General features: G+C 33.1%; 2 protein-coding genes and 1 long non-coding RNA gene across 7 annotated transcripts in view; 1 reads left to right on the top strand and 2 right to left on the bottom strand.

Annotated features, from left to right (window-relative positions):
- Window positions 1-870, bottom strand: part of LOC141456116 (uncharacterized) — a 31,778-nt gene extending 30,908 nt beyond the window's left edge. For all 4 annotated transcript variants that reach the window (XR_012459584.1, XR_012459583.1, XM_074131797.1 and 1 more), the window contains exon 1: window positions 668-870. The gene's annotated coding sequence lies outside the window, so the exon portion shown is untranslated. The remainder of the gene's footprint in view (window positions 1-667) is intronic.
- LOC141456122 (uncharacterized) lies at window positions 555-20,428 on the top strand. Of its 2 annotated transcripts, none has more exons than XR_012459614.1 (3): window positions 555-709; window positions 15,799-15,929; window positions 16,049-20,428. It is a non-coding gene; the product is annotated as an uncharacterized lncRNA (long non-coding RNA). The 2 variants fall into 2 exon arrangements; XR_012459613.1 differs by having other exon boundaries at window positions 659-736.
- The window catches only part of LOC141456113 (retina and anterior neural fold homeobox protein 2-like), a 242,948-nt gene continuing 223,764 nt past the window's right edge, over window positions 2,525-21,708 (bottom strand). The window contains exons 3-4 of the mRNA XM_074131789.1: window positions 14,375-14,420; window positions 2,525-4,498 (exon numbers count right to left, since the gene is read on the bottom strand). Of these exons, the coding sequence (XP_073987890.1) occupies window positions 4,121-4,498; window positions 14,375-14,420 (424 nt within the window). The 3' untranslated portion in view covers window positions 2,525-4,120. The remainder of the gene's footprint in view (window positions 4,499-14,374; window positions 14,421-21,708) is intronic.

Genomic DNA, 21,708 nt, shown 5'->3' on the forward strand with positions numbered 1-21,708 from the left:
GATAATAGCCTAAATGCTTAGTACGTATTATTGCTGATATAGCGGAAACTAACATATTATTTGATGAATAATAATTACGATTCCCTAGCTGTCGGTAGAAGTTCTTATGGAAGCTTATAAAGAATTAACCTAATTTTTAATTTTATCATAGTCAGCATACGAAGGCATGCTTATTCATTTCTCAATAAATGAAAAACTGTAATTACATAACTATTTCCCCTCTCTACTTAAAAAATAATAATAAACATACTCGTACATTAAAAGGTTTATTACTATCATTGCTTTTAACATTGTAACTTCAGTATGATTTTTTAAAAATAAATTTATATACTAATTATTTCTTTTCTTATCGATAGTAATAAAATTAAATTTGTTTTTTCTTACTCTATAATAAGAGAAAATATTGCAATCGCAAGCATAATATTATGCTTTTAAACTGAATCAATTTTAGGATTTATTCGAAAACAATTGAATGTTTATCTTTAAACTTAAATTTGTCTGGAATTTTTTTTTTGCCAGAAAATGCTTCTTAAGGCCACTTTAGGGAAAAGGCGAGTTAAGCATCTCTCTAAAGTGTCATGTGATCAAATAGTTTTTAATTATTGCTATTTAAACCTAATCAATTTTACTTGCTGATATATTGTACATATGTAAATAGGTAACTTACAGTTGTTTCCATAAATGGCATAGTAGACAGTTTTGTTGTTAAGTAAGTAGTAGCATTAACCAAACACTAGTAAGTATTAAGTAAGTTATATGTTAATTTTCTTCAATTGATTTAATTTTAGGAGAAGTATTTTCAGAACATGAATCTTTCAACTTTCAACCTAAATTAGTCGAGGCGTAGTGTACTGTAGAAAGACCACTAAGTACGAAGGTTTTTCTTTGGTTACAGATAGTAATAAAGAAAATGTATTCAAAGGTTTATTACTATCATAGCATTCAGCATTGTAATTTCAGTATGATTTTTTTAAAAATATGTGTATATACTAATTATTTTTTCCTTGTCTAAAATCTTTTATAATTTTAAATTTAAAATTTTATTTATTAGTACTGAATTTAGAAATCTAAGAAATTTACTTTTTCGTACGATTAGTTTAAAACTGAGAATTTACTATTTGAATACAAAGCAATAGTGCAAAGTAATTGAAAATTTGAACGACATTAACAAGTTAGCCCAACAATGGGCACATTACTGCAGAAAAAATATAACTTGTGAAAGTGCAAAGTTTTTGGGAGTCTCTTCATTTAAAAAAACATAAATAAATATAATAAATAATAATTTAGTCGGAAATCTTGTTCAAGAATAAGATCTACAGAACAAACAGTTGTGAAGAATAATAGATCAGCAGGCCGCCTGAAAAGTACTTTGCTTTTGTTTTATTACCTAAGGTATAGTTTAGTTTGTGTCTAACTCAAACCAATCTTTTAGCCCAGTCCTTTGGGAAGGGGCAACATTAACATTTAGATTAACATAAGTAAAAGGGTGCACTATTAGGGCGCCAGAAGGCCAGCCCGACACATTTACAAATCTTTTTCTCCTGTTCATCATCCTTCTTCTTCCTCGGTACGTTGTTCATCTACTTCTTCTCCTGCTTCTTTCAGAGATGAGCAGGAATAGAAAAATGCAAAAAAAAAATCTCTTGGCGGCTACAAAATGAAATATGGAAATAGGTTGGAGAGTAAGTTGATTGATGCTGAAGTACCAGCTACCGGCAGTTAGCTACGCCACATTTACATATTGCTAAGTAATAACAGTGATTCATTACTAACAGACAGATGTCCACCAATTAGTATTTTCTTTAGTGACGGTGACAAATAGCGCACGTCTCTTACCGTGCTCCTAGACGGGCGTAAACTAGTTAAGACGCGGCATAACTACAACAACAACCCACTCCTCCCCATGTACCTTCTTAACAACAGCCAATCAACACACTAACTCCGCGTCTTCTCGCCCTTACTCTAGGACTCTTGAAGTTTCTATATCCTTCGCATACAATACAAGATCTGATTACATCCAAACTAGCTGTGTTGTTGGCTATTTACCAGTAGCTCTTCATTTTACTAATAACTCTCCTTTCGTTCGTCATCTCTAACTCAACTTTTTTTTTATGTTCATCTTCGCTTCTTTAGCCGCCACATCATACAGACAATCCCCACCGCTTATTAAACTTCCAATTTCTCAACTCTCTTACTAATTACACAACTTTTTTCCCACTAATTTATTTATTCCATTTTTTGCATATTCTTTTTTAACAATAATTCATTTTAACAAGGACTATGATTTTTTTATTAAATTGTCCTAAAATATCTGGTTGAAAACTATTATATGGCATTTTAAAGTAACCACAAAGAGGCAGATGGGCTGGGCAATAGGCGCTGTTAACAAGATATGAACAATCTCTTACTACTGGAGGAAGAGAAAATTTTGCGAAACACTTAAAACAATCTTTTTTAAGCGAAAATATTGTTTTTTGATACTCTGAATCCGAGATTTTTGAATAATAAAAAAATCGAATAAATATAACTTGGAACAAATATATTTTATTTATATATATTTATAAAATTAATACAAAATACATAAGTCGTGTAAACATGGACGGAATGCTTTAATTTTTTACCCACAAAACACTATTTTATACAATTCAAAACAAAACAAAAACTCTTATCACAAATAGAAAAAAGAACTATCATTTACTTTTTGTTTGTTTTTTCTTTTCTATCAAATTTTTCCTTTATTACGTCATTTTTATTTGTAAATTGCACAAAAAAGAGAATTTATCCTACTTTAATAAATACAAGTGAGGCACATATAACAAGCTGTATTAAATATTAAAAAGGCAAACATTATTAAAAGCTAATATTTACATATTTAAAACATATTTGCAGATTACCGCAGATTATTTACAGTTTTTTTGTGATTTTTTTTTATTACTGTTATAAATATTGTTTATGTTTATTTAAAGCTCACTTAGGACGGAATTATTTACAGAATTGAATAAAAAAAGAAAAAAAGAATTGTGTTTTTTCAATAATAAATCTAGATATATGTTATGACCAAAACCTGAGTTCACCTGAGTTGACTTCGCGAATTGACAAAACTTTTTCTTAACATCTAAAAATAAAATACACTTTGAGTATGCTGCATTTAACAACCTCCAAAGATGTCTTTCAGCTTCATGTGATACTGGGCAGCTATAGATGTTTACATTGTGATTATAACTAACACTGTATCACAGTTCTCTAAACTTTTGTTTGCCAAATCTTCGATTTTTTCGCGAAATCAAATATTCTTTTCATCAATGATTTTTACTATTTCATAACATAAATCAGTTTATAATTCGACATGCACTCAGGTAGTTTTGAGATACGAAAAAAACTTTTTTAAGTACCTTTTCTTTTTTAATTTTGATAAACTATCAGTATTTGATATTTGGTGATCAAATCATCAAAAAATAATAGAGATTAATCCATGTACGTCTATTTACTTAAAATGATGGTAAGAGACTTTAAGCCCCAGGATAGCACAGGTCCCACAACTTTTTAGAAATGAGAGGATTATTGGACGATGGATTCCTCATTAACTGATTTTTCAAAAAGTCAAAGGCTTCCTTAATCAAATAGCAGAGAAATCTCAAAAATTTGATTGATAGTGGATGTAACTTCTAAAATTTAAGTAATAACGTTTAACGCCAGGAAAGAAAAAAGCACTTCTTTTTCTAAAGAAGTTCTAGGACTAGTGACAAGAGCCGGAAATAAGGGTGCCATTCCCTGGTACCAACAGTACCAACACACCATTTCCATTCAAAGCTTCTTTCGATATTTTGTAGAAGACTTCCTGAAATAATGAAACTCTGGCTTTTAGGGAGCATATATTCTTTTCCAACAATTGGTTACTTCCTAGGTTTTTTAAAAGATGCTCGAGATAGAGTGGGGAGTCGGACAGGACTTGAGTATATGGAACAAAATTTTTGAAGCCTATTTTATCACAGAAAGGTACCCATTTTTGTATATCTCAAAACTATCAGAGAAACTCTTGTATAGCTTCGCATTTACTTTAATTAGGTATACAATTAGAACAAAAATTAACAATTATAATTAACGTGAATACTTCTTAGGGCTAACTGACGAGATCTGTTGAACCACCCAATAGTTCCATATGTTCCCTAGCTTTTAACCTTAACGCGGCTATGGAATGTGATCGCATATCAACTTCATGATGTGCCTGTGAGGTGGGTGGTTGATCTACTTCTAATTTAGGTCTAGACATTAATAGACCAGGAAAAGGTGGTCCTGGGAATATGGGCAACAAGGGCGGCCTGGGTAGGAACATTGGTGGCCGCCAATCGGCCAATGATGGTGGCTTCCTTAAACCCATAAATGGATTTGGAAGCGAGGGTGCCATAGCTGGTGCACCAACGTACGGTGTATACGGATGTCCTTGCGGGCCCACTTTCTCCTGTTTACGCCATTTTGCTCGACGATTTTGAAACCATACCTGAAACAAATAAAAAAGAAAGTTGAAATAAATTGTCCTAGTTAAGATGCAGTTGTAAATAAGTACACATTGTAAAGTAGGGCCATTTTATACGGCTGTAAGGGCAACACTTAACATACTTATTTAAGTTCTTTTCGTTTGTTTACTGGTTTTTCTTCCTCTACACATAAATATACTCGTATACATATTGCAAAATGGAGTACACATACAGAGTACCCAATTTAGTCTTGAAAAGAGCCTTTCATTAAAAGAAACTTAGGAACGTTTCAGAAAATATGATCTGGTTTTTGCTGGAAGAAAGATCTATTAACTTTTTAAAATAATGAATCGCTTTTACCCAAATAAATTAATTTAAAAGCAAGAACATAAGCGATCTTAATGTATGGCTGATGTTTTGATGTTCATTACTGACGTAATTGATTAAAAGCAAGGGAATTCCCTAATTACTCAGGATGTTTTCACAATGACGATCTAAGTTATTGTTAAAATAAACTGGTGATAATTTTATTTTTTACAAGGTTAACCATTTTTATTTTTGCATTTTGTGATCTGATTTGAGTTTTCATTGAACATATTGGTTTTGACTGCGAAAAATCTGTTTGTATGAGTGTATAGACAGCACGACTCAATAACAGACAATCGTAGTAAGTTCAAATTCGATATTTTAAATCGGAGATACCTGAGATTCGGTAATGGACAAAAAAGAGAAACATGTCAAGAGAAAGGTTGCATGTAGGGCAGGCACCTAATTGTTTTTGCTTTCTGTACTAACAAATTATGTTGCAAATTGGTGTCTGCCAAAAAAAATATACAACTTAGACATACATAAAACCCAAGACAGGAATCAGGAATCGATACGTTATGTTCTAAAAAATACTGACCGCACCTTTCTTTCTTCTCTCTTAGTGACTTAGTACTTTTGTCTTTAGCGTAAATATTTAGGTTAAATACTCTATGTTGGGAGAGCAAAAATCTGGAAATTAACTTCTGTTAAAATTATCTCGAGTTTATTAATGCCTTTTTTTACATTCCCATTTTTTAAATTAGTGAAGCAAGCACGGCCAATGAACGGTGCGTTTCTATTCGGCGGCACCACAAAAGAAATATTAATTAACCTGCCTGAGTGGTTACGAAGCGTTAACAAACGATGGGTGCCCAGCTCACGGCAGGAGTCTTGTTGGCACTGTTCGTTTGTCAGAAGACCGCACTGTGCTTTTTCCCTGACACTACAGCTGCTCTCAGTTGGCCTCACTTCAGCCATCTAATCTCAGCGCAATGCCGTGCTTGGCGAGATTACTACCAGCCGAGGTAGTTACTTCGATAGAATATATTTTTATTTTATATGAAAATGGTTAATACATGTTCGCTTCTCTTTTTCAATGCACCGCCCCATGTTCCTCCTAACCTCCTGAACACTTCCCATATTGGTACTTCCTAACATGCCGCTTTTTTTAGTGTCATTCATTTAATTTACTAAACATATAAATATTTGTAATTCATTTTCTTTTAAGAAGTTTAATCAAATACAGTTTACTGAACGGAAGGTATCTTAACCAAATTCCAAATTGGAACAATTTTAACCCATAAGAACGGGTTTAGAAGCAACTGTAATTATTAAGGCAACAGTCCAAAAATTCCACTTGACACTTCGTACACTAAGTATTTCACTTAGTTTGAAACATTTTCTTTCGGAATGGTAATGTTAGTGGGGTTTGGAAGGGGAATTGTAACATCACTCTTCTGTCAACACTATGATTCTACTACTGCAGTAAACATGTATAGTATTGAAATCAATACTATTTTTTTTGTACCAATTCTAAGTTTCGAGTTTTCAATTTAATTACATAAATTGTATGAAGAGAAGGACGTACATGTTTACTACAGATTTTACACCAAGACGGTAAATACAAACCAGTAACACTTGGCAATTTATTTCGTAATTAGTTACTTATTTTACAATTCACTCGATTACTGATTCTGTTGCAATTTCTTTGAATTATTGCGATCATATTGTATTTGTTTATATATTTTCTAAAATGCAGTTAACGCTGCAAACGGAGTTGATGAAGGTTCTGTATTTAGAAGAAGAAATGATGGGCAAACGTTATAAAGAAGGTTAGTGAAAAGATAAATTACATTAAAAGCCTAAGAAGAAGAATGTGAGTTCCGTGTGAATGGAATTGTAAAGGATATCCGGTCAGGAAAATACCACTTCTCCTGTTGGTTTACTTCTAAGTGGAAAAATAGGAACTTTATTTGTCGGCAAGATTTGCAGGATACAATTTCTTATTATTATTATGATGATGGTTGTTATTAGAAGGAAGGTACTCCGGTTTAGTAGAGAGGATGAAGTGGAAATAAGAATTAGTTCCTAGGAACGGAGGTATCTAATGAGAGTAAGCGGGAACAGGGGGGTGTGGGGCAACAGGAAAGTGACATTAGCAGTAGTTAGTGTGCGCGCTGAGTGAGGTCTTCACTGGCGGCATGTTCCGCTCTTCTATTACCGAGATGCTGGTGGCTAGCTAGCTGCAGGCCAACACACAGGACTTGTCTAGGCTGCCTATTTACCTACTACGTCATTAAGTCTGGAAGGCCAGCGACAGGCGACACATTTCATTCATGATCACACCAAGGACACTGATACTATTAACCTTCTTTTTTTTTCTATTTCTTTACTACGGACAACTCAGGTAGTTGCCAATATTCTCCACTAGTTGAATGAAATTGCCCAACAGCTCTCTTAAAAAAAAAAAAAGATTCATTCATACAAAATTTCAGAATGAAGAATCTCAAAAGGAAATGATTGATTTGAATGTACTCCTTGCTATTTAGATATTCATGTAATTCGCACATTATTGAATGATCACAATTTTTTACTCATTAACGTTTATTACAACTTTAATTAATTTCTAAAAAGATCTCCCACCATCCTCTCCGTCACACAAATCTTACTAAAACCTCCAACATCTTTCTTATCGTATAAGAGCGCGGGTTCACACCAGATTTTTTAGAAAAAAATTTACTTCGTAAGTTTGTCTGCCTTTTTGGAGCTTATGGAGGACGAAGTGCATTGCACCAGTTGTGACAGGCCTTGGTTCTGCAGTGCGAGAGCAACGTTAGACTCTCTAACTACAAGAATCATTTTTAGTTTTGGAAAATTTTCAGAGAATTTTGACTTGGTCGGAGTCAGGTGTAGCTGGTTAGCTTGGGGAGAGACATGGGGGCGTCACATTTTCTTTAGAATACCGTTCTATGCTAAGAATATCTATTTATAAAAATCTCTAATTTTTATTGAATCAATTTTTCAAGAATAATTTCTTTAAGAGCACTTCCAGGAGATGAGTATGTTTAGACTCTAAAGCAGTGCTTCCCAACCTTTTTCTGGTCATGGCACAATAGTCAGATACCAAACAGTAAACGGCACACTGGAACTGAAATGCTCCCATTTCATTTTAAAATGACGTAATAGCTCAACTAGTGCTGTAATAACAACACTATTACAATCCTACAAAAATACAAGTTTTCGTGGCAGGCTGTAACATTAATAACAAACCCAATCATTCACCCGTCCATACCGTTTTCTGTCAGTACAGTAGCAATGACAAAGAAATTCTTTATTTTAATGCCCCGTTATTGATGGCCAAGAAGTGCCTATAATTCATGTAAAAATTGTAAATCCGTAACTACAAAGAAAATAATTAAAGGCACCTCTAAATGAGATTAAAGTTACAAAAACTAAACAGTCAATAAAGAAGAACGAAAGCTATGACATATTTTACTAATTCTCTATCTTGAATCCTCTTGAAGCAAGTTAACTCCAGTCTTCCAGTGGTCAAGCTAGATAATGACAAAACTGCATTGCTTTAATTTTTATATTTGACTAGCCTATTTTTGACTATTTTTTAGTTGGGAAGCACTGCTCTAAAGAATCATTTCGGAATAATGAACGCTTTTATCATTTACATTTATATTGTTAGAGTTAAATGTATGGAAGATTCCTCAGACCGCAAACCCGACTCACTTAGTAGTTTCCTCACTTTTCCGAGATGATCTCAAAAATAGTTCTGACGAAGTTCTCTAGAATGTGCACTGCTGTGTGGGTTCTGCAGTTTACAGATTTTTGATCAATTTCGGATAGTCAATAAATAATTAAGAGTTGCAGGTACAGACTCTCTTCAGGTTAGCAAATGATTTTTTTTTTTAAATCAAGGAAAGGTGGATGTTGAAGCTAATTCAATTTGGTAAAAAATTCAAAGTTGACTATATTTTTTGCTAGAACTTTTGAGAATTGTAGAATTAAAAGAAATACCTGATTTAATTTATTTATTAGAAATTATCTCTTAAATCGAGGAAATGGAAGCTACATGGCAATAAGGTTATGGAAGTTTTATAACATGCCATCTAAATAACTGATGACAGAAAGTTGTATAAGGAGAAACGGCAAGTAAAAATGTAGTTAGCCAAAAGAATTACCGCAGCAACTCTACCAACAGCGCGCTCTAGCACTGGAAGCTGAACTAGGCGGACATTAACTCTCCTTACCCGAGACTCTAGGAGCACTTCATCTCCACCAAATTCATTAGAACATTAACTTCCATGAAAATTAACCTAAAGAAAGGCGCATCCTGATTAAAGTCAACCCTCCTTCCCAACGACGTAATTATAATACCATTTGTATTCCATCTTGTCAGCGTCTCATTAATTAAAATCAAAGGTTCACTTATTTGTTGCATGAGTGTATCTATGTAGTCAACTATACATACATGTTATAATGAATAATGTACAATTTTCTTCCAATACTACTTTATTATTTTCACTCCCTTCCAGAAGGAGGAAATATTGCGATCGCCAGTGAATTTTTCACTGTAACGCCCTACCCCGAAACGCATACGAGAAAGTGTGCTAAAATTGTTCATACAGTATTTTCCTCTTTTCTCAATAACTTGTGCCCAGTTTATTTATATAACAATAATGAAGTTAAATTAATTGTTACCTAAATTAACATTAAAAGTTAGACAATAGACTACTGTAATCTTAATTACAATATAAATAGGCAACCAATACATGAATATATAAAAGGGCTTTCTTGTCTGTAAGTACATCAATATGTATATATTTACTTTCCTCTCCAAGACCATGTTATTTACTATATGATAAATGACATATACTGTCATTAATATTCATTATTAATAGGCTATTATTGTTATTGTTAGGAGTATTATTTACTGCTGTATGTGAAGATTTATCTACTGGTTATGGCATCCCAATATAACAATTAGGCCATTTTAAGAGAATGAATGAATATTACAACTAGCGGTATCTAGTAGTAGCCAGTTGTGTAATCAACAGGTATATTTCATTTTGAATACTTTTGAATTGGTTTATTATTGTAATTATGTATAGAAGGCTTGATTTTATTATCATCAACGACAGCGATAAAAAAAAACTAATTGACATTATTGTCTGTACAATCAGATCAGCCATTGGTTACCGAGAGAGAGAGAGAGAGAGAGTGAGAGAGAGAGAGAGAGAGAGAGAGAGAGAGAGAGAGAGAGAGAGACTCCAAAATCCCAATGGGGTTGCTGCCCTAATAGATTGGGCAGCCAGTCTACAACTAACCGATCAGACAATAACGACATACATTTAAATAATTTATGAATGAATTGCAGAAGTTAGAAATTTTAGAATTCTTTCAAGAGTTTTTAGTGTATGCCACATACCTATATATATTTTTTTTAAGTATGAAAAATTTCGGACTATCTGTCATGAAATATGAACAATACATAAATAACTCACAAGTACATAATAATAATTTATTGAACAGATGGTCGCAGTAGAGAAAAAAATGTGTAATTTAAGTGAAGGTAGTGAAGAGGTTGATGATACGTCTCCTATGTCCTGCTTCCTGCTTTATCCTCTAGTTTTTATTCTTCAAAGATCGTTCACTGGGAGAATAAAACTATCCAATATCATTCGAGTTGGTCATCCACATAAATAATAACGGGATGAAATGCATCATCTTGTAGCGATGATTTTGAATTGTCACAAGTAGTTCTTTTTACTTTATAATTTCATTAAACGCAATCATTATCTTCATTCTTCTGCTCTTTCTTTGTGGATTAAATTGCATTCATGCTCTTTTTCAATTTTTTTTTTTAATTGACTTTTTTACCCATTAATAATTGACATTACTATATTTATACATTTTTATCACAATTACTGTGGTACTCTGCTGCTGAAACGTGTTCAAAGTATAATTATAGTTCTGTTTCCAAAGGTATGAAATTCTTTTTTTTATCTTGCGGAGACCATGCGTCTATTTTTCTATTCGAAGAATCGAATCATTAAATATTTATGCTTGATTTCACCAAACTTTGCAGTTTTCCAGCATAATTTGCTCATGTTTTAAAACTCTGCCATCCAGCTAGTCCAGGGGTCGGCAACCTATTTTAAGTAGAGAGCCATTTCTCCTTAAATAATTTTAATAAATCTTACCAAGAGTCGCAGGGATGGTGGAGTAAAAAGTTCTAATAGATTATTTGTATTCACAAATTATTATTTATGATATTCAATAACATTTAAATGTTTTATATATTTATTTTCACATATTGCAAAGTAAATAAACGAATAAATAATAACTAAACCTGTATTGGAATGAAAATGACGGCAGTCCTATACATTACGTACTGTAATTTATAATATAATTCTATTCAATTTCAAACCTATCACATTTAAAATTCTTTTTGAGAAAATATCTTTACTTTAATAAATGAAATTTTCATTTGTTTCAATAAAATTGAAATATACAATTTATTTTGTACAGGCTGAAGAGCCACAAAATTTGGATAAAAGAGCCACATGCGGCTCGCGAGCCGCGGGTTGCCGACCCCTGAGCTAGTCTATAGATTCATGATTTACTTAAATACGAGATGTTAACTAACGAAATATTATAAAGGCGGGTGTAAACTCTCCTTTAGGGACTCGAAGAGTCTTTACACCTACATCTGGAGTTATATTTCTCATTAGTTAACTCTTCCGGTATTGTCACTATTGATAGCAATTGAAGAGTTCTCGACATTTAAACCTGTTCTTCTCTTTGTTTCTTATCTTTATTTATTATTATTTTGAAACTTACGCCACTCCTTGCATGGTTCTCCCTACTCGCCATCTTATGGCTGACAGGCTATCGAACGGTGACACTTTATAGAGAAGGATTTATCTGAGAAACTTGATTAACTGTAGTCTAACGTTAGTAAATATACCTACAACATATTGTTTTTATACATTTCTCATACTTTGCAAGCTTAGCAATTAGATAACAGAATCGGGAACATTCCCCTTCCCTTCAATCATTTTCGAAATTGATTACTGCAATGCATTGACTTGTTGAATGAGAATAAAAAAAACAAAAAACATGTGTTAGGATATTCCGAGGAGAGGGACAGCTGGGTCACGATAAAACGAAATTAGGAAATCATACGTACCCACTCAGTGAAAGAATGTAACCAATTTTATTCCATTTTTTTGTTCCCCTCAGAACCTACCTCGCGCGCTTGTTCTGTGTCTCCAGGTATGGGATACATTTATGGTTGTAAAAAGGCAACACCATTAGATTATACACTAGCAGTGCTTGGTTGGGCATGAACAAATGTTTATCCAACATGATTACATAATGTGTATGTGTTAGTGTATTAGGTGGTGTTTATGTCAGGAGCGGGATGGTGGTGGAGGGAGAAGGAGGAGCAGGGAACAATTTGATAGAAATCAGGACCGTTCCCCACTGCCAAGCCGCTATCAACAGTTGTTCTTCTTTACGCACCAGAATAATATACTGGCAGGAAACGAAGAATCTTCTATTCCTTCACAAAAAAGATGATGGAATATTTTTCCCAATTTATCCCAATGTGTAATAAATACAGAGACGAATCTCTTCCAATTTTGTAACATTAATTCCCTAAATATGGTGCCCGTTGAACACCTGCTTATTTTCTTTATCCGTCTCTCTTTATAACAGTAATTTTTCATTTCAAAAAAATTTGGTGCAAACACTCAAGCTTCTTTGAATCTTGACATTGAAACAATAGAGCGACTAAGTAGAGACAAAATTTGGGAAGCCCTAACAACAACAGCTAGAAAATCACACATGGATTAAGGCAGCTCTACTCAGGTATTGTCACGACTAAATCCAAAAGCAGCAATTTAGAATAGAATAGAAAAGAAATTTATTATTCTGGGACGATTGTCCCATAAGAATAAATACAGGAACAAATAGAGGCCTTAACAGTTTGGCCTTTGATTAAACAGAAAATAAATAAATAAATAAGTATTTACAAAAAGTGAAAATATAATAAGTGAAAATGAAAGTAAAACTAAAATAATAAAACAGCAGAAATTAAGGAAATAAATTAAAACAATTAGAATTTCGGAGGAAGCTGAATAGAAAGTAGATAACTGAATAGACGGGATTTAAAGATGGATAGGGTAGGAGCATGGCGGACAGATGAAGGCAAGGAGTTCCAGAGAGAGGTAGCACGTATTAGGAAGGACTTGTCAAAGGATGAGGTACGGTGAGAGGGAATATAGAGATCAGATGAGCGAGATCTAGTGTTACGGGAATGGATGGAGGATTTAAACTTAAGGAGTTGAAAAATATAGGAAGGCCTTTGAGACTGGATGACTTGAAAAAGGAAAGAAGCCAAAAAATATTGGCGGCGATAGACAGGAAAAAGCCACTTCAACTCATCGTAGCAGTGCGAAATGCGAGAGTCTCTGGAAATGATGAAAATAAATCTTATGAAGCAGTTCATGAGGCGCTTAAGCTTAGCTTCAATATCACCAGAAAGACCGCCATACACTAAACAACCATAGTCGAAATGGGGGAATATAAGAGAGGAAACTAAGAGTTGCCGGGTCTTAATTGGAAAAAGGTGACGGGAACTATTAAACTGCTTAAGGATATGGATGGAACGACGAGAGATTTGGGTAACATGGTTTTTCCAGGATAGGTTTTGATCGAAAGTGATACCAAGGTTTTTCACAGAGGAACAATATTTTATTGGAGTATTGTAAAGGAAAAGATTAGGAAGAGGAGCCAATGATTTAAGGAGTGGGTTGGAGCCAATAACAATAGCTTTGGTCTCTTCTACATTTAGGGTAAGCTTATTGTTCGTGGCCCATGCTGAGATATTATTGAGGTCTTCTTGAAGTTTAAATACAGCTTCAAACAAATCTGACGGGGAAAAGGATAGGTAAATCTGAAAATCATCAGCATAGAGATGATAATGGGAATGAGAGATGGTAAGAGGAAGGTCATTGATGTACATTGAGAAGAGGGCTGATCCCTGACTAGATTACTTTCATGACCTCGGAGATGATATGGGGACTATCAGGAGTTTTAGTTTTTAAGCACATGTAACACACGTGTGCTTATTAAACATTGTTTCTTTAGCTAAAGATCATTAACAAATATTCTCTATAGAAACTAATTTTCTACAATTCTAATTATTTTTGTTTTCGAAAGTAGGTCCCGCTCAAAAACCAATAAATTCATCACATATAGAACAGGCAATCTGATTTGACAATATTATTTCCTGTTTGTTTAAAAAGGCACACACAATAATCGTTAATCACAACGTTATTAGTTATGTTACCTACTTTATAGATTGCTTAAAAAAAAAATAAATAAATAAAAAGAACAACCCACTAAAGTTGGGACAATGCACACGTTAAATGTACGTCCTTCAAGTATCCAAGCTTATTAAAACTATATTATTCATCACTACCACTAACTACTAAATGTAATATTCATTCACTTCATAGATTACCATTACAAACATCCCCTGACTGACACTTTGATTGCATCTATTGTCAACTTACTTGAATACGAGCTTCCGTCAATCCGATCTTCATTGCCAGTTCCTCTCTGTAACATTAAATTCATCCATTATTTATAAATATATTGCTGGGTGTTTTTTTAAATTTAATAATCAATTTTGATAAAACTAATCAAATTAACAATTATTTATTTTATTTAAAAACTTATTCTCAGATCAAAGCCAACTTTAGACAAATTTTAAGCAACATCAAATCGTTCAAGAAGCGCAATCTATATGACATAGGTTAGCAGTTATGTTTGCAGCGCGCGCAAGAAATGGGAAGGATATCTTAATACAATCTTAAGTCCATCGTTTGGTGTAAAGAAGTAATTTAGGAAGGTTGAAGATTAATTAGGAGCATATACTCTTCGATTGCAGTCTTTTTCTGATTGCAGTGAGACACTTGGAATACAATCTGTCCTGAAACACCCCCGAACTTGCCTACAATGCTTTAATGGGCTTGGCCATTCTGACTAAAGACCTAGAGCTATCGGAGATGATGCTCCGATAATCATACATCCCGAAAATCATACATACAAGAAATCGAAACAATTAAGGTTAGCATTATATCGGTGCCCAATACCTCAGCTTCCCAAAACTCTCAAGAAAGCATTGCGCTGTAAAGGATTCAATACAGATTTTACCCTTCCTAACCGTCCCTCTTTTGGAACAAAATAGGTACTTAATCGTCTAATGGAATATCGAATTTAGTTTTTGAGATATTAGGCACCTACTATCAAATAATTTTTTCGTAAAAGAAAATTTGTTTACTACAAATGCTAAAATAGGAATTTAAAAAAAAATTACTTTCAAGTTCTTCAAACAATTATTCTTTTCTTTTTCCTTCCATACCTGGACTAGAAAGAAACGACAATTATCATGATTAACAGACACCCTAAATACCAAACTTATGACGACATGGAGAGTGAATGTTTGAACTATATATATATTTCTTTTCTTTTATCGACAAATAACAGGTTCAAGTTAACAACAATCGTTTTAGTGGGAGAGGGACTGTAAAATAAACTAGACTTAGTTTATGTTTATATAAAGATGAAACTTTTAATCCGAGCTTGAGCCGCAATTGATTGTAATCAATCCTTGGAATGGGTATTCTAAGTAAAATAATTTCATGCAATAATTTAAATTTTGTAGCAGCAAACTTTGCAAATTCTTCACTTACTTTCTTTAAAATTTATGACAATTAAAAAAAAAATCTCACATAATAAAACTAAAACAAAGCTGTTAACACATTTATTCAGTTTTAACGGTTGCTTCCTAAAGGAATTTTAAATAATTTAACTTCTATATCGAAATAAATCTGATAAAAATATGTTAATAGAAAATTAAAAAAGTGATGATGTATCAGGTAAACAATTTTACGAACTGTTGACTTCATTTTTAGTTTAAATTATGTTTTTTTAGGTTCCTTTTATGTTTAAAAATTACATTAAATGTAATAATGGAAAATGTATGAATAAATACAACTTTACAGTTTAAAACTATATCTCAATGATGCTGAGATAATACATGAATTATGGCAACTATTTTTATAAGTAAGTCATTTATTTATTTATTTATTTTTTAAAACACAATTAATTAAATTATTTTGCTGACTAATTTTTATAATGATTTTTATAAAAGTGATCATTATGCATCTGTATTTTTTCCGCAGGGTCCTTGGAATGTCAACAGTAATTAATACAAGGTGCAGATATACCTACACAGGTATAAAAAACTATATTTTTTTTTATATAAAAAATATTTGAAAAAAAACGGTAGCAAACAAGTGCAGCACATCATAAATGCAACTGCACAGAAGAAGAGGGCGAAGATATTCTATGCATTTTTATTAAATAAGTTTTTTTTCTTTTTTTTTTTGTTCTTTAACTTTCCATGAAGATGTCTTCTAGTCTTCAGTTATTTTACGTTTCACAGCTGATTTCATTTGCAACTACAATAAATTTTTATTAATTAATTTCATTGTTTTTATTATTATACAATCAAGAAATATTAAGAGTTAGGAAGTAGGTTATTCAGGGGTGTGAAATAGAAGTTTGTATTTACCAATTAAAAAGTTTCTATTACCGAATTTTAATGCGATGTGTTAATCTAAGAAGTTTGTTAGCGGATTGGGCTTGCCATATTTATGAGGAGGTAAGAAGCTTGAGTGAGATTGCGAAGGGAAAAGCGGATCAGTGAAAACCTCAGCGATCTTAAAATGCCAGCGGTATTTCAGACCAACATCGCAAACAGCACTCAAATACTGACACCCTCATAGCTTATACAACCCACAAAGTACCTGCCGAGACAGTTTGAAGTTCGGGACCATTTATCTTTAGCAAACCCACAGGAAAACACTAGCTCAGCCTAAATCCAAGATATCGCGAGTCCCGTGCCACACAATGGCTGGAACAGAGATGACTGAGTCAAGAACAAGCCTCTGGAGATATCAGCGCCTATTTGGAGATAATAGCCCTTCTTCCTGACTATCGCAGGCTTGGGAGGTTTTTCTTTTTTGTACTTCTGCTTGTTACCAGGTGCTGGAAGTGGATGTACCCTCTCTTAGGTATCAGTGACTGGTTTCCCCATAACAGCCGGCTCTCTTCCTGCCGTCTTTTCTAGAGAGCTGAGTAGATTCCAGATCTTTTAACTTTAATACAGTTCAGTACTTTTCTTAGAATGCCTAGGTGGTTATCAGGATTGGAGAGGTTTAAAACATCACCAAGAACCCTTCCAACTTCTTACTTGGGGAGTCTTCTTTGAAATATCAGCTTGTGGCTCCCTCACACTCCTGCTTTCCTTCTCTTCCTAAAACTTTCCATCCTTAAAACTGGTGCACTGAATAACAGGAACTGCTGGCTCTCACCCCTTTTCCTAAAAATTCCTTGGGAAACCATTTGTTTTTTCATCAGCTAGTGGTGCTACAGTATGAATGGTCTGTTTGGTCTTGATGCTCAAGTCCGTGATTCCAAACTGACGCTTGCGATGAGATGTTTTCGTCTGTTTTGCTAGTATTCGCAAGTAAACGTTTGGTTCAATGAGAATCTTTTTCGTCTAGTGAGAGGTTTCCACTGTTATTTCCAGATGACATGTTAATGAATTGAAATTTGATAATAAAATCAAACAAAAGATCGTTAGATGACTTTATTTTATTTTTTTGTCTCTTCTTTATTAACACTTCGTATTATCAGAACCCCATATTTAATATTATTTAAATAATTATTTTGCTCATTTATTTCTTTTAGTTTTATGTTGTGTGTATGTTTATGATTATTATGTTTAATATCATGATAAAGAAAATATGTTAAATGATAGTTAATTATAAAATTTATTGGTTTTCGTGCCCTTCTGGTTTACACGATTTTGTACTTTAAGAATTATCCACACGCGATATAACGTGCTGTAGTGATATCAATTAGAGCCCAATATGGCACCCCTCTAGTCTACCACCCCTCCAGCGCACTCAAACCACCCCACATTTCTCTACATTATGCTCTAAATGTTTTTATTATTGATATTAAAGTATTTTTTCTTTTTATAGCGAAATAATATAAATTCATTATAATTGTTAATCTTCATTACTGTTCCATTTTTTTTAGAACGAGCCCTTTTTTTATGGGCGAGAACTTTCAATATAAAACTGTAGTAATTAGAATTCAATTAACGAAATAAGCATTATAGTTATAAACTTTAAAAAACTAACACGGACATGGGTGTATATATGAACAAAATATCTACATAAAGAAATCCGGAAAGAATATTAACACGATGTTGTTCTGCTAGAATTCCGAAGGATCTAACTCTCCTCCAAACAAGCGAAATATATATTTAAAGGAACAGAAGAGGTAAGCAGGAAATTTAAAAAAAGACTTCCGGACAAACGATTTTCTTTATCGGCAGAATTTTCTGATTTTTTTTTTTTTTTTTTGGAGAGGCTCAGGGGAGATCAAACTTGAATTTTCTCATGAAAAGTCGACAATGAAAAATTGTCCTTGATTGCAGTATTTTCCTTACCTTTATTATAAGATATTAAAAACATAATATTAGTGCATGTACTTACTATACGATAAATATTCTTGTGATTCATTTTTATCGTCCTACATTTTATACATATTGAAGTAATAAAAATATTTAATTATACCAGGATATTTTATATAATATAAAAATTCTCGGTAAAGTAATAAATTTAACAAACTTATTAGTTAATTAAATAGAAAATAGGTTATTAAAAACAAAAAAGTTTAATTAAAACTAAAATATTTAATAACTATAATTAGAAGAAAAAATAAAAATAGCAATAAAAAAAAATCAATATTTTGTTTTTTAATGTGCACGTAATGACGTAATAAAAGTGCGCTGAGAGACCAGAGTGTCAAACTGTAAGTGTCCCTGCTGTGAGTTTAAACACGCTCCACTCGGCGGGTGGTAATTCTAAAGAGTGTCACCAGAGCACACTCGGTGCACAATTCTGCACACGTGATAAAGTGTATACACTAGTCTAGTTGGAAGGGGGGATCCCAAATTTTGATCCAAAAGACACGCAATCATAGGCTTCACGAAACTTTGGTACCTACCTACGTTTTAACTGTTCTACAATTTATTTTATTTTCTCCTACTAGTCTAGGGCAAGAAATCATTTCTATTGGGCCACTTTAGTGGAAACAATATATGTAGTCCTATCACTTATTTATATGGGAGGAGACAATTCCTAAACCGTATGAACCCCTTTCTTGGCTGGCGAGGTATGTTCAACAATCTCCCTTCCAGCCTGGGTGGTTACTTGTTGATGGAGCTGGATACATCCTCAAGGGAATGGGGTGTCTGGTAAGAGGGGATGGTTATCCCAAGCTACCGTCTTTCTAAACTCCGGGGATTTTTCCTTAGAGAAACTGGGTAATTACCGGATTGGATAAGGTACAATCCTTAGAATAGTCTAGGTTACACTTTTATTTTTGTGGGCCATCTTTAGAACATTGGAGGGAGAATCTGGGGAGAATCTGGAGAATCTTGGAGAGGACACCAAGCAGTACTTATCTGACTATCGGATCCCCTCACTTCGTACAACTTCTCAATTTGTGGAGGCGCCACTCTTAGAACACATCTTGAAGCATTGGCAGAGTAGAAAAGCACCAAGGCAATGGTCATCCCTAACTCCAGATAACTCCAGAGTATCCAGAGAAACTGATATGTAGCTTAGGTTCCCCCGTATAGAACTTGACAAAAATCACTCAACCAGTTCGATTATTCAGTTTTTTTGGGCCTTTCCTCGTAATAAGTAGGCCAAACGATTTTCTTGATATACTATTTACAAGCGTGGATGTATAACGGTTTTGAATTTGCATGTTTGAGGTTTACCATTTAGGGTTTGTTGGAGTAGTATGTTGGCAAAAGCCAGCCCTAAATATAATCTTTATATTATACCACCTACTACCACCTGTAATTTCATGCGAGGCTTTTCGCGAGGGAAATATTAACATAAGAGATTTTGTTTTTTTTTAGCTAGATTAAATTACTCATTAAATCATAACAAATTAACCCAATCTACATCAACATAATTAATACCAACTAAAATAAATCTTTAATTAACTTCCAATCCTGAAACAGTTTTTTTTCTTATAGAAACATTATATAGGTTAGGTTTATTTTTTCCTTACATCTTTCTCTATTATTTTAATTATTATTATTTCAAACAGATCGCAATTAAAATATTACATTCTTATTTAAGAGATATAATTGTTTTCATTTTAATTGCAAATAATTACATCTAGATAAAAACTATTATCATTAATTGTAATTCTTCCTCCCTCTCATTCCCTCTCTCTCGTGCTCACAATACAACTATTAATTTTTTAATTTTTTATAATCACCGGAAAGGTTAATTGATTAATTGCATTCTTTAATTGCAATTCCAGGAAATATATATATACGTACGTTGAGTAATGTTAAGCTATATATGTATGTATAAGATTTGTATAAAATCTAGTGTAATTAACTCGTACCTTCTTCTAAACTGGCCTGAATTGTGTATCAATGTTATAAAATAATTTTTACTTTCAATTATTATTCATACAATTATTCTACTAGCTGTTTAATTGCAATGCCTCCAAAATTTTGTCACCGTTGCTCTTCTGAAATAGTGTAATTCAAAACCGTAATTGCGGTGCCGCAGCGGTTAGATAGAGGGCATGACACTTTTCCTTTTAGTCCGTTTCATCAAGTGGCACCATAAGCTCTCTTTTGGCCTGTGAGAAACCACCCCATGTTCTAATCGCAGCACCACTCATGCAGCATTGGGCATATTCTGCTTCAATGAGGGGTGTTACATGAGACTATTGGTGCAGAGGTTAAGGGTTAACTTGCTGAAAATGAATAACAGAACTCCCTACTACGAAGCTTAGTAGTTACGTACTGGGCTGACGTCAAGAAACGCCGGACATTAGGCAAACGTCTTACTCCAGTAAATGTTAGAACGTGATGCCCCAGCAATGAGATCATTGCTCATCACAAAGCTGTGAGCTTTAAGGCGACACCTCTGGTATTACACTGAGAAAAGTCGGGTCCCTACGTTCCGACTCATTAATAACCATAATCTCACTTTTCAAAAACATTAAGAGACCTATACAAATTAACAATGTACAAAATATTTACCTTCAATTTTAAATTTAATTAATCGGCCGTAATTTAACAAATTAGCAGAGCTGGTTTATTATAGGCTTATGCAATCAACAGTTTGTAGATAAATAAAGGCCTGACTTGAATTATTAGAAAGGCATTACGCATGTGTTGTATTAATTATTAAGATTAGTATTATATTAATAAGATTAGCTAAAGTACATGATTAGAAAACAAATCCCTTTAATTAAGTTTGATTAATTTTTTTTATTTGTAATATAGGTAGCCGCAATAATGCAATCGATAGTTTTTTTAAAAAAGTAATTAGCAAAATAATGGTTTATTTTCTATTATACAAATAAAGTCAAGTTACACACCTTCTAATAAAATGTTACGAAATCTTTGTGCGATAAGATGGGGTCTACTGTAGTCAAGTTACGCAACAATAGTAATTGACTTCATGGCATTCACGATTAATGGCCATCGGTCTTGTCTAATTGTTTTTATTTATTTCTTAATTCAAAACAAAAACGTTTAATTTCTATTGGTTACATATTATTTACTGAAAATACTTTTAGTTATTCATAGTGTTTTGCTGCAAATTAAATTAAATTGAAATTATTTTAAGAATGCCCCTTTCTTGTAAGAATACCTCACAAAACTTGTTAACTTGATTCAATGCAGCTTATAATAATCTACAACAAGGCGCCAATGTAGCCG

The sequence above is a fragment of the Rhodnius prolixus genome, unplaced genomic scaffold, assembly GCF_049639745.1.
Source record: "Rhodnius prolixus isolate KJV_2025 unplaced genomic scaffold, Rpr scaffold_4, whole genome shotgun sequence".
NCBI lineage: Eukaryota > Metazoa > Arthropoda > Insecta > Hemiptera > Reduviidae > Rhodnius > Rhodnius prolixus.